General features: G+C 42.0%; 1 protein-coding gene across 1 annotated transcript in view; it reads left to right on the top strand.

The window, feature by feature from the left end:
- Positions 1-12615, top strand: part of LOC126249666 (elongation of very long chain fatty acids protein 7) — a 129532-nt gene that overhangs the window by 66445 nt on the left and 50472 nt on the right. The window contains exon 3 of the mRNA XM_049951347.1: positions 6779-6969. Coding sequence (XP_049807304.1) covers positions 6779-6969 — 191 coding nt within the window. The remainder of the gene's footprint in view (positions 1-6778; positions 6970-12615) is intronic.

The following is a 12615-nucleotide window of genomic DNA, read 5'->3' as shown; positions in this document are numbered from 1 at the left end:
GGGCACAGAGGTTAAAACACTGAACTTACATTAAGGAAGAACAGGTTTCAATTTTTCGTCAGATAATCTAGTTTTAGGTATTGAACAGTTTTCCTAAATCATTTGAGGCAAATGCCTGAATGCCTTTGAAATGGGCCCAGCCGATTTTCTTCCACATCCTTCTCCATTCTGTGTTTGTACTCCGTCTAAAATAACCTTATCGTCGGCGGATCTTTAAACTGTAATCTTACTTCCTTCGTTTTTACGTCCAGAAGGAGTGGCGTTCAAATTTCCTTCCAGCATTTCTGATTTCGGTATACGTGACATTCTTGAATCATTGAAGGATTTATTGAAAACGGTCAGGACCTATTCATTCCCAGATCTTTTTTTAGCAAATGTATATCTAAGTCTCTAATGATTTAGATGTTGATGGTATCGAGAAGATTTAAGTAATGATATTTCCTGGAAGATGGAAATTGTGTGTCGATTTCGAAGCCTTGCTTTTCGAACGCCTTACCTTTACGCCGAACATATCCGGCCGCGTTGTACGAGGGCTATGTTTCTTTATTATTATTATTATTGTTATTATTGTTGTTATTATTATTTATTTTTCAACTCTCCAATCGGTGGTGAAATTGAAAGCACAGTGAAAATCAAACATTTTTATTTGAAACATTGAGACACACCTTGGATGAGAATTCCGCCTTATGCAAGAAACCTTTCGAGTTTTGTTTTACCCAGACATGTTACAGCACTTTTTGTGCTATCTTCAGTGGGTTACTTCATTTCCTTCCTATAAAACAGTTGTTACATATTAAAGTTTAGAGAAAACATTTGGTACAAAATATTTACATCTGTAATTAAGTGACTTGTCATATATTATACATGGTTTGTTTACAGTTCACTGTTGAGATATGTATTACTGGGCTGATGCGTTGTACGTCGTTTATTACAATATGTCTAAAGTTCTAGTTTTATAGCCTATTTGCAAACGGGGGTGGATGTATGCATTAGTTTATACACCTTACCTGAAGCTGTTGAATGTTTATGTTGGTAGCTATGAGGCCGCTACACAGTCTACAACCTGTCATCTGCAAATAGCAAATCGTAATTTTTATTTTTGTTTATTATACATTTCCTAACGAAAAGCCGTAAGTAACACGCAATACATAATAAACAAAAATAAAAATTATATTTTGCTGTTTGCAGATGAAAAGTTGTAGATTTTGTAGCAGACCCACAGCTCCACCATGAACATTGAACAGCTTCAGGTAAGGTATCTAAACTTATGCATACATCCATACTTTTTTCCAAATAAGCTATAAAACTAGAACTTTAGTCATATTCCAATAAACAAGCTACAATGCATCAGCCCAGTAATACGTATATCAACTGTGAACTGTAAACAAACAATGTATAATATTTGATAACAATCACTTCATTCACAAATGTAAATATTTTGTAACATATGTTTTTTCTAGACGTTAATATGTAATAACTGCTTTACAGAAAGGAACTAAAGTAACCCACTGAAGATAGCACAAAAATTGCCGAAACATGCTGTTTTTTAGCAAGCACGGAAATAAGAAGAACTGCAACACCATTAAATGATTACTGAGATACAGCTTCCAGCTACTTCTCTTCGTAGGCGCCACTCCTATTTAGACATTTATCGCAACATGGCCCAACCTTGCCAGTACCCTCGCCATAGACGGCAGCCACCTGTGCTTCCTGGCAATTTCCTACGCTGGTCTGCAGCTCGCTGTCTGTACCAAAATGCTGTCCTTGTAGCCAGCGTTTCATGTGAGTGAAGAGATGAAAATCAGAGGGAGCGAAGTCCGAACTGTATAGCGGGTGACCATGCACGTCCCGTCAAAAGCTCTGCATAGCGTCTTCGTTGCACCTTCTTTGTGCGGCTGTGCGTTGTCATGAAGATGGAATTGCATGACAGTTATGTTATATAGGTTGCGTGAAATGAGGCGAAAACCCTCAGCAGGAACTTCACACTTTCGGTAGACACTACTATGCTAAGCATCTTACGGGCTCACTGTTCTCAGAATTGAAAAGTGCGACATGACGTGATCGACGGGCATACTAGAGACATTGCGCAACACATCTGTGCAAAGTTGCATTGGATTTTCACTAATTTCGCGCCCGACTGGAGATTGAGAAATCCTGCTGTTATCTCTCTCCTGTTACTCGAATCATACAGAAGCTTTCCAGTATCCTGTTGAGCTGGTGTAGTATATCTTTGCCCGGAAAAGTTAAGAGTTCAGATTTGTGCCCTGGTGCTACATACTATTTTATTCTGTCAAGTATTTTCGAAGCAGGTTACACTTTGCTGTAGTGCGAAAGATTTAATCTGCAATTATAACTGGTTATTAATTTCTGCTGGATCCGCCTCGGTAGCTGAGTCGTCAGCTGCCATGTGGGGGACCCGTGATCGATTCCCGGTACTCCCAAGCAGTTTTCCTTGGTGAGAGGAATGCTGCGGGGTGCACTCAGCCTCTTGATGCCAACTAAGGAGATACTTGAAAGAGAAGTAGCGGCTCCACGCTGCAGGAGCTCGATGTGCTGACCTCATGCCCCTCCATATTGCATCCGCGTGAGACCGCGAGCCAGAGGATAATACGGCGGCCGGTCGAAATCCCTTGGGCCTTCACTGCCTGGACGAGGAGCTTATTACATTCTGGTGATCGTTGTCACCGAGGTGATCGATTTATGTAATTTCCTAAAGATCTAATTATGAATAAAATGGTTCAAATGGCTCTGAGCACTATGGGACTCAACTGCTGTGGTCATAAGTCCCCTAGAACTTAGAACTACTTAAACCTAACTAACTTAAGGACATCACACACATCCATGCCCGAGGCAGGATTCGAACCTGCGACAGTAGCGGTCGTGCGGGATTATGAATACTTAGTGATAGTTATATGTATTTTTAATATAAACTGAAGAACCAAAGAAACTGGTATACTTACCTAATATCGAGTAGAGCCCCAGCGAGCACGCAGAATTGCCACAGCACGAGGTGGCATTGACTCGACTAATGTCTGAAGTAGTGCTGGAGGGATTTGACACCATGAATCCTGCAGGGCTGTCCATAAATCCGTAAGAGTACCAGGGAGTGGAGATCTCTTCTGAGCAGTACGTTCCAAGGCATCCCAGATATGCTCAATAATGTTCCTGTCAGGAGGGTTTGGTGGCCAGCGGAAGTGTTTAAACTCCGAAGAGTGTTCTGGGAGCCACACTGTAGCAATTCTGAATTTGTCGGGTGTCGCATTGTCCTGCGGGAATTGCGCAAGTCCGTCGGAATGCACAGTGGACATGAATGGATGCAGGTGATCAGACAAGATGCTTAGGTACGTGTCACCTATCAGAGTCGTATAGAGACGTATCAGGGGTCCCATATCGATGATGTTTCGTTCAATGGTTCTCACGCTGACACTTGTTGATGGCCCAGCATCGAAATGTGCAGCAATTTGCGGAATGGTTGCACTTCTGTAACGTTGAACGATTCTCTTCAATCGTCGCCTGTCCAGTTCTTGCACGATCTTTTTCCGTGCGCAGCGATGTCGGAGATTTGATGTGTTACCCGATTCCTGCCATTCACGGTACACTTGTGAAATGGTCGTACAGGAAAATCCCCACTTCATCGCTACCTCGGATATGCTGCGTCTCATGTTTCATGCTCCGACTATAAAACCACGTTCAAACTCGCTTAAATCTTGATAACCTGCCATTGTAACAGCAGTAACCGATCTAACAACTGCGCCAGACACCTTTTGTCTTATATAGTCGCTGCCGACCGCAGTGTCGTATTCTTCATGTTTAAATGTCTCTGTATTCAAACACGCAAGCCTATACCAGTTTCTTTGGCGTTTCAGTGTACATGGATTTCTTTTTTTCGTATGGCAAGCCTATCATAATCTTGTTAAGCCTGTGATTTTCTAAGAACGTTCTTGGCATGGAAAAGTGCTATCTCCCAACCATTCTAAGCATTTTAACAATCACATTGCATTCATATATTCGTTCTGGAGTTTGTGGATAATGATGAGGACACATAAAAAAGAACTACAGAAACCATTAAGCAAAGGTTTGAAAGAAAAGTGAATTGTTCTTATACACACCGTCCTTTAAAATCTTACAAATAAGGATACATTTCTCTGCTGGTTCTATTTTCTATATACATACTCAGATGGTTCTACGGAACCTGAGGCACATTATGGTAAAATGGCTCTGAGCACTATGGGACTTAACTTCTGAGGTCATCAGTCCCCTGTAACTTAGAACTACTTAAACCTAACTAACCTAAGGACATCACTCACATCCATGCCCGACGCAGGATTCGAACCTGCGACCGTAGCGGTCGCGCGGTTCCAGACTGTAGCGCCTAGAACCGCTCGGCCACTCCGGTCGACTGAGGCACATTAACAATCAAAATAATCATAATCAGTAAACGATCCATTTCTAATGCCCATTGGACATAGTTTCTTGATTAACTGATGAACTACAGCTGCGAGCCACTTTTAGGTACTTAATTTCGCTGTGGCACCTTCTACGACTTCGCTCAACTGCAGCTAGTGAAATCCAGAAATGCGCCATAGTAAAATATAGTACAAAAAGTGGTATGGCTTTGTATGTCTTCAACTGACTGAATCCACTGTTGCGGTTCTCAGACAGCGCCCGCATGAATGTAACAGTAATTATTTCTTTTGTGCTCCTGGCGTTTCTGTACTTAATTACGAGACGTCCAGTTCAAAAAAAAATGGTTCAAATGGGTCTGAGCACTATGGTACTCAACTGCTGAGGTCATTAGTCCCCTAGAACTTAGAACTAGTTAAACCTAACTAACCTAAGGACATCACAAACATCCATGCCCGAGGCAGGATTCGAACCTGCGACCGTAGCGGTCTTGCGGTTCCAGACTGCAGCGCCTTTAACCGCACGGCCACTTCGGTCGGCCCGAGAGGTCCAGTGAAATAGGTTTACTTCGATAGTAAATCATTAATTTTATACTTACAAGGGGAGGCCGCCAATTGTGAAATTCAGATTCCATTCATACTGAGCATAATAAAAGCTCATGGCCAGAGGTGTAATGTGGCAAAGCACCAAGATACACTTCTCAGCCGTTGTCGAGAAAATCGACAGTTAAAAGAAACCGTTGCGGTGAAATACTTTCTACGATTAATTATTTTCTACAGCGTCGTGGCGCGGCGGTAAGCGCTCGGGTCTGTAATCCGAAGGTCGCCGGATCGAATCTCGCGCTATGCAATTTTTTATTATTGGTTTTTTGTAATTCAAATATATATATATACAGGAGGCGGCGTGGATTGGCCTCCCTATTCGCCAGGCATGAACCCCTGTGACTTCTTTCTGTGGGGACACTTGAAAGACCGGGTGTACCGCCAGAATCCAGAAACAATTGAACAGCTGAAGCAGTACATCTCATCTGCATGTGAAGCCATTCCGCCAGACACGTTGTCAAAGGTTTCGGGTAATTTCATTCAGAGACTACGCCATATTATTGTTACGCATGGTGGATATGTGGAAAATATCGTACTATAGAGTTTCCCAGACCGCAGCGCCATCTGTTGTTGACAATTGTAACTACTGTAATTTCGAAAGTTTGTCTGCCTGAAAATGTACTGTTGTCCCAAGCATATTGCAACAAACGGTGTATTTCTATCGCTGCTCGTTTAGTTTTTATTGCCGTTTCAAATATACCGGTCATTTTTGAAACACCCTGTATATACTATTAATGAATTGCTTATGCATGTTGGTGAAGGCGAATCGCTCTCCAATTGTACCGCCTCCATTTTTACGTTTTTTTAACAGGGTGTACCAAAGCTCTCCCGTCCGCACTGATTTTCGACGATGTTATAAGTTGCGCTAGGGACCGCATCTACCTTCTTTCGAAGTTAGCAGGCAACTGCGCTGTTATACGGCGACTCGTTTTGGCCCATTCAACATCTGTCCTTCAAGTGTAACGAGCGAGTAACTGAGTTTATATTTCATACCTGCCACAGTAAATTTGTGTTCGTGGGGTTTCTATTCTAATTCGAACGTTTGACTTACGCTATACGTATTCGTTTCGGAATATCGTTTCTACGTCTTCCGTTAACTATACGTGGTTAACATTATGAAGACAATTAATAACATTTGTGAAATACAACTTTGTTTGCGGAAAACATAATGATGTTCGAAGTCGCCAGTTTTTCCACGACAAACGACTTTCAACAACTTATTATATGCATAATTGTTGCAACTGATTGCCGGGAATTATATATATATATATATATATATATATATATATATATATATATATATATATATATATATATATATATATATATATATATATATTTGAATTACAAAAAACAAATACTAAAAAAAAAGGTTGCATGGCGTGAGATTCGATCCGGCGACCGTCGGATTACGAACGCGAGCGCTTACCGCTGCACCACGACGCTGTAGAAAACTATTAATCGTAGAGAGTATTTCACCGCAACGGTTTCTTTTAACTGTCGATTTTCTCGACAACGGCTGAGAAGTGCATCTTGGTGCTTTGCCACATTACACCTCTGGCCATGAGCTTTTATTATGCGCAGTATGAATCGAATCTGAATTTCACAATTGGCGGCCTCCCCTTGTTAGATACGAACAATGATTTCCTTGGTTAAGTTTGATATTCCTAATCCACATCTAATGCGAGCAGATTGCTAACAAATGGCACGGCTTAAGCAGGCAATTTACTTGCGATAAAGAGAGACGTAAAGTAATGCGCGAGTGTTTGCAGACCCCCTGGTGGACCAGTGGCTGCTGATGGACTCCCCGGTGCCACTGCTGCTCATCCTGGGCTTCTACCTCTACTTCGTGCTGAAGCTGGGGCCCGCGCTCATGGCCCACCGCAAGCCCTTCGAGCTGCAGAAAGTGCTCATCTTCTACAACGCCTACCAGGTCGTCTTCAGCGTGTGGCTGTGCCTAATGGTAAGTAGTGTGCTAACTTTCGCTTGTCCTACCCACGTGCTACTCTAAGACATAAGGAAATTTCTTAGCAGACGATCCCTTCCAGGGTTTTTTTTTTTTTCCTTCATGAAATCAAGCTCTGTCTCTGAACTTTTCACCATTGTAGCAACAACACATCAGGTCTTTCCTTTTTGAATGTATATAGCTATAATTATACTGAAGGAGGCCAAAGGGACACATCTCTCCTTACCTGATGTACTAAGTGCCATAGTTGTTTTGGCTTGGCGAGAACAATGAACATTTCGTCATGGAAACAGAAAGATAGCATCTACCGGTTTCTCATGTTCTTGGTTGCACTAACATACACTCTAATTTGTGGATGTGCCAGCCATAAGACGAAATGAAGCTTGGCATTTACATTACGTTTTCTTATATCTAACAGAGAGGTACTTCGAAATTGATAACTATTTTCAGAGCATACTATGACAGCCCAAAATGTTACTAATCTCCTGTGTTCATTAAAAAACATAAAGCAATTTCTTTCCAACAGTTAACAAAGAAAAATATAAATAATCAACATATCACATTAAAGGTAATTCAGACTAAGAAACATTATCTGAAAGAGAACTTTGATGAAACAGAGAAGTTGCATAAAAAATTATGTTATCTTTGGAGTTTATTAAAGATTAATAAAATTACAGGAACGGGAGAAAGGAAAAAGCCTAGTTTAAATCACAAATAAACAAGGAAACTTAATTCTGGATATTTCCCAGAAACTTAGAAAAGGGAAAGAATACAAAAAAGAACATTTTGAAGATCACAGACACGAGATGAAAGACGAGGTAGCAGTATATCATCTACCCAATACAAAAATCTAAGTGGAATAAGCACTGAAATGCGCAAAGAATGGAATGAAATATAGTAGAACTCATAAAGCGGACAGAAAATGACGAACTACAAATGGTTTATTCAATACTGTATACATAATAGGACGCATCCCAGCATAGCTAAATGACACCGAAAAGATAGAACGATGGGCTTGATGTCGAATACTCTAAAAGCTATATTCAAAATCATTCACAATCTAATATACGAAAAAAATTAATAATATGAGTGAAAAACAGTTTGGATTTAGTAACCGCATGGTTACCAGAGAAGCCCGATTTGCAGTGAAAATTTTGATATAAAAACTCCTACGTATGGATAAGAATGTAGTGCTGTAGTTCACCGTGAGAGATGATAAACTGGTGATTCTATTAGAAGAAAGTGAAATCGGCCAGCGATATATTAGAATAATTAAAAACATGTACTGGCAACAGACCGCTATTATCAACTGCGACGGTCAGACGTCAGCTGAATGGAAGGAGTAAGACAACCGTATGTACTGTCTGCACTCCTATTTAACTATTATTCGGAGACAATATACAGGTAAGCTATATAAAACATAGAAATAGAAATGAAAGTCAGTGGAAAAGTGATTAGCAAAAGACACTATGCTGATGACGCCGCACTAGTACTGCAAACCGTTTAACACAGCTAAAGACACTATTTGAAAAAAAAAAAAAAAATTGTTGAGTGAACAATGATTTTCACCTCAAAAAGGAATTTAGTAAAACCAAATACATGATTATTAGCAAAACTACAAAAATCTCCTCCGGTGTTACTATTTACACCACACCAATTGAAGGAGTACCAAAACACACTGCCGGCCACGGTGGCCGAGCGGCTCTAGGCGCTTCAGTCCGGAACCGCGCGACTGCTGCGGTCGCAGGTGCGAATCCTGCCTCGGGCATGGATGTGTGAGATGTCCTTAGGTTAGTTAGGTTTAAGTAGTTCTAAGTTCTAGGGGACTGATGACCTCAGATGTTAAGTCCCATAGTGCTCAGAGCCATCTGAAGCATTTGAACCAAAACACACTCTGACGGAAAAAAAAAAAAAATCGTAATACCAACATGGAGTTGTGCAACATAAACAAAAGTTGGTAGGATGTTTCTTCACCTGAAAGAGGATTTATATTAAAATTTCGCACCAGCCGCATTAGACGAAAACCGATTTCACTTTCTTCCAATAGGATCATTATGCGGATGCAAATCACGCTGTAACGATCGTGAATGTTAGTTACCTTTGAGATTGGACGTGACGAGCTTATGCTGGTCAAGAATGCCTTTAAGGCGACAAAGACATTATCAACGCCTTACTGAGTAAGGGGTACGAGAAGCTGGATGTTCCTTCTACAATAGTGCAGAAAGCCTTGACAGGAATGTAGCCACTGAACATGATTGCTGGTAATGATGGTCATGAGAATGTACAGTCGCAAGAAGACGGATTCCAGACGGCCACGTGGCACTACCGAGAGGGAAGACCATAGTGTTCGGCGTATGGATCTAGTGCATCGCACTACATCTGCAGCACCAATTTGAGCAGCAGTTGGTATCACAGTAACACAATGAACTGTTACAAATCAGTTACTTCAAGGACAACTCCGAGCAACACGCTCTATAGTATGCATTCCACTGACCCCAAACCACCACCATTTGGGACTTGTCAAGTGAAAGCTCGTTTCAGGGCAGGGTGGAGGTCTGTTGTGTTTTCTAACGATGAAGATTGCGTTATTAGAAATGTGGCTAGATCTAGAAGTGTTAAAAATATCCTGGACACAAAGAATTACCGGTGAAGAAGTTCTAAGGAGAATCAATAAGAGTAAGAAACTCAGGAACACAATCAAAACCAGAAAACTACAATCATTTGGCCATATTATGAGGAGAAAGGTGCAGTATTCTGAGATTGATAAAGGAAGGAAAAATTGCAGGGAAAGCATCAGTAGGAAGAAGACGAAAATGGTGGCTGCAGAATCTGAGAGAGTGCTTCGGATGGCCTCCCGATAACTGTTTAGACAGTCAAAGTCAAAGAAAAAAATATTTGCCATAATGACTACCAACCACCGAAAAGAGATAGTTCCAGCAGTAGTTATTAAACGATACAACATCAACTGTACGCATGCAACATCACACGCTAACAATACGTTCTAAAACGCCACGCATAAAAACGGGATTTATCCAGGACTCACACCTCGGGTTTTGTTGGTGATAGTAAGGTAGGGTCAAGTGTTTTGGATAGCGCCTGAGCTAGCGAAGCCGGCCGGTGTGGCCGTGCGGTTCTAGGCGCTACAGTCTGGAACCGCGTGACCGCTACGGTATCAGGTTCGAATCCTGCCTCGGGCGTGGATGTGTGTGATGTCCTTAGGTTAGTTAGGTTCAAGTAGTTCTGAGTTCTAGGGGACTGATGACCTCAGATGTTAAGTCCCATAGTGCTCAGAGCCATTTGAACCATTTTTTGAGCTAGCGACCATTTGTTTACCCAACAGAAGGATCGTCTGAATCTATCCTACAATACAGGGTCAAAGTATGAAAGTTACACACTTCCTCCTGCTTAGGCAAATGAAGATAATGGGTTGGTTCTTTTTGCACTGGATGTCGTCTACGGTATGCCTTAAGGAATTATGGAGGCACCATTTAGTTCATTGGCAGTTCCTGAGAAAACCCAGAAAAAAGGGTTTTTCACCATTTTTACGCGATCAGCAGCGGATATCTAAATAAATAACGGCCTAAAATTGCTCAAATTTCAACGGTCTATTCTCTAGGCACTTATTTAGAATTGCCATGTTCCCGTTTTCAGGAATCTTTGCCTCTTATCGAGAAACACCTCAAAAACATGGTCTCTGGGTACCAAAACCGAGCCGCAGATTCCAAGACGGCTATGGACAGCAAATAGCTGAAATTTTTGCTATATATTCCTAATATAACTATCTCAAAGACCTTGAAAATTTTCTTGATATCCCTATCCGTTTCCGAGATACAGAGTTAGAAAGTTACCCTACCTGTACACGTAATCGGTATGAGGGGCAAACGTGATTTATAAAGTGACGTAGTACGGAGAAATATACGGTAAGGTGTCTTCATCATCAGCAGAAGGGTTTGGGGACCACATTTTGTGGTACTGAAGCACATGCAAAACTTTGTTGCACGTAAAATTCGATCTGATGTATAAAATTAATTCTGAGTTTTTTTGTTTCACCTAAGTAAATCACCAACATTTTACTGACCCATAAAATTCTTTTCATATGAGTGATATGTCACGCTGTAGCAGAAAAAAGAACGGAACCAGCGGAAAAATGCTCCTATCAGAGCACAAAAAGGCGAATACATACCTGTGTAAAAGAGTGACTGAAAAGCGGGATTCCAGTTGCCTCATTCTGCCTTCTTCAGCACATTTAAAAATTTCTCAGAGATTCTGGCATGCGAACGCATTCTCGTTTTTATCCTGAGAGAGAAGGAGACAGTGGCAGTGGGAAAGAGACGGGAAAGTAATAAATACTGGAAGATAGTAGATAATCATTGTGGCATAGAAAGAGCTACGGAGAAAATGGCAGCGTGAGAGAAAGAGAAGGACAGAGTGGCAGTGGAACAGTGACAGGACAGTACCAGGGAAAGGGTTAAGGAGACAGTACCAGTGGGACAGGGGTAAAGAGAAGGAGAAAGTGGAAGTGGGTGAGAGCTAGTGATAATGAGAGACAGTCTATGACAGTGAGAACGAGGAAGAAGGTAACAGCTGTAATTTAAAGCAAAAGGGAGAAGGTAACACTGAGAGGAGACAGTAGGAGTAGGACAGAACGAAGGAGACTGTGCCTGTGAGACCGGTGACATGACAGAGAAACACAAAGAGATAATGACAGTGATCTGGGCGGAAAGAGTGAGTGTGAATGAGCAAGTGGGAGTGGGTGGGTATGGGCATGTAAATGGTTCAAATGGCTCTAAGCACTATGGGACTTAACATCTGAGGTCATCAGTCCCCTAGACTTAGAGCTACCTAGACCTACATCACACACATCCATGCCCGAGGCAGAACGCAAACCTGCGACCGTAGTAGCAGCGCGGTTCCGGACTGAAGCGCCTAGAACCGCTCGGTCACATCGGCCGGCTTGGGCATGCACAGCGATGGATTAGTGGGTGTGAGGCAATTGTAGAAAGGGGGAGCTTGTGGGAGTGAGAGGTGAGTTACATGTTAAAACGAGCACAAATATGTTCGCATGACAAAATATTTAGGAAAATTTTTCAAGATGCTGAGGAAGGCAGAATGAGGCAGCTGGTACCCCAGTTCTCAGTCTGTCATTTAAACAGAAGCATATTCGCTTCTATCGGAGGATTTTTCCTCTGCTTTCTGTACAAAACTAGTTTATTTTTAAGGAAGTTCGATGGAAAGTGGATAGTTGGGGTTGGGTTGTTTGGGGAAGGAGACCAGACAGCGCGGTCATCGGTCTCATCGGGTTAGGGAAGGACGGGGAAGGAAGTCGGCCGTGCCCTTTCAAAGGAACCATCCCGGCATTTGCCTGGAGCGATTTAGGGCAATCACGGAAAACCTAAATCAGGATGGCCGGACGCGGGATTGAACCGTCGTCCTCCCGAATGCGACTCCAGTGTCTAACCACTGCGCCGCCTCGCTCGGTCGAAAGTGGATAGTCCTTTCATAAAAAGCAGAGTGTAGGAAGGAGAGCTACAGCAACTGCATGTTTATCACTTCGTCTAATTGTACTAAGAGGGATGTTTGAGGACAATGGTTCCTTCGCTTTCTAAGAATTATTAGCAAATGGTCCAGACGCAAGATCTGACG

This window comes from Schistocerca nitens, chromosome 3 (genome assembly GCF_023898315.1).
Source record: "Schistocerca nitens isolate TAMUIC-IGC-003100 chromosome 3, iqSchNite1.1, whole genome shotgun sequence".
In the NCBI taxonomy this organism is placed as follows: Eukaryota; Metazoa; Arthropoda; class Insecta; order Orthoptera; family Acrididae; genus Schistocerca; species Schistocerca nitens.
This window is presented reverse-complemented; position numbering and strand designations above follow the sequence as displayed.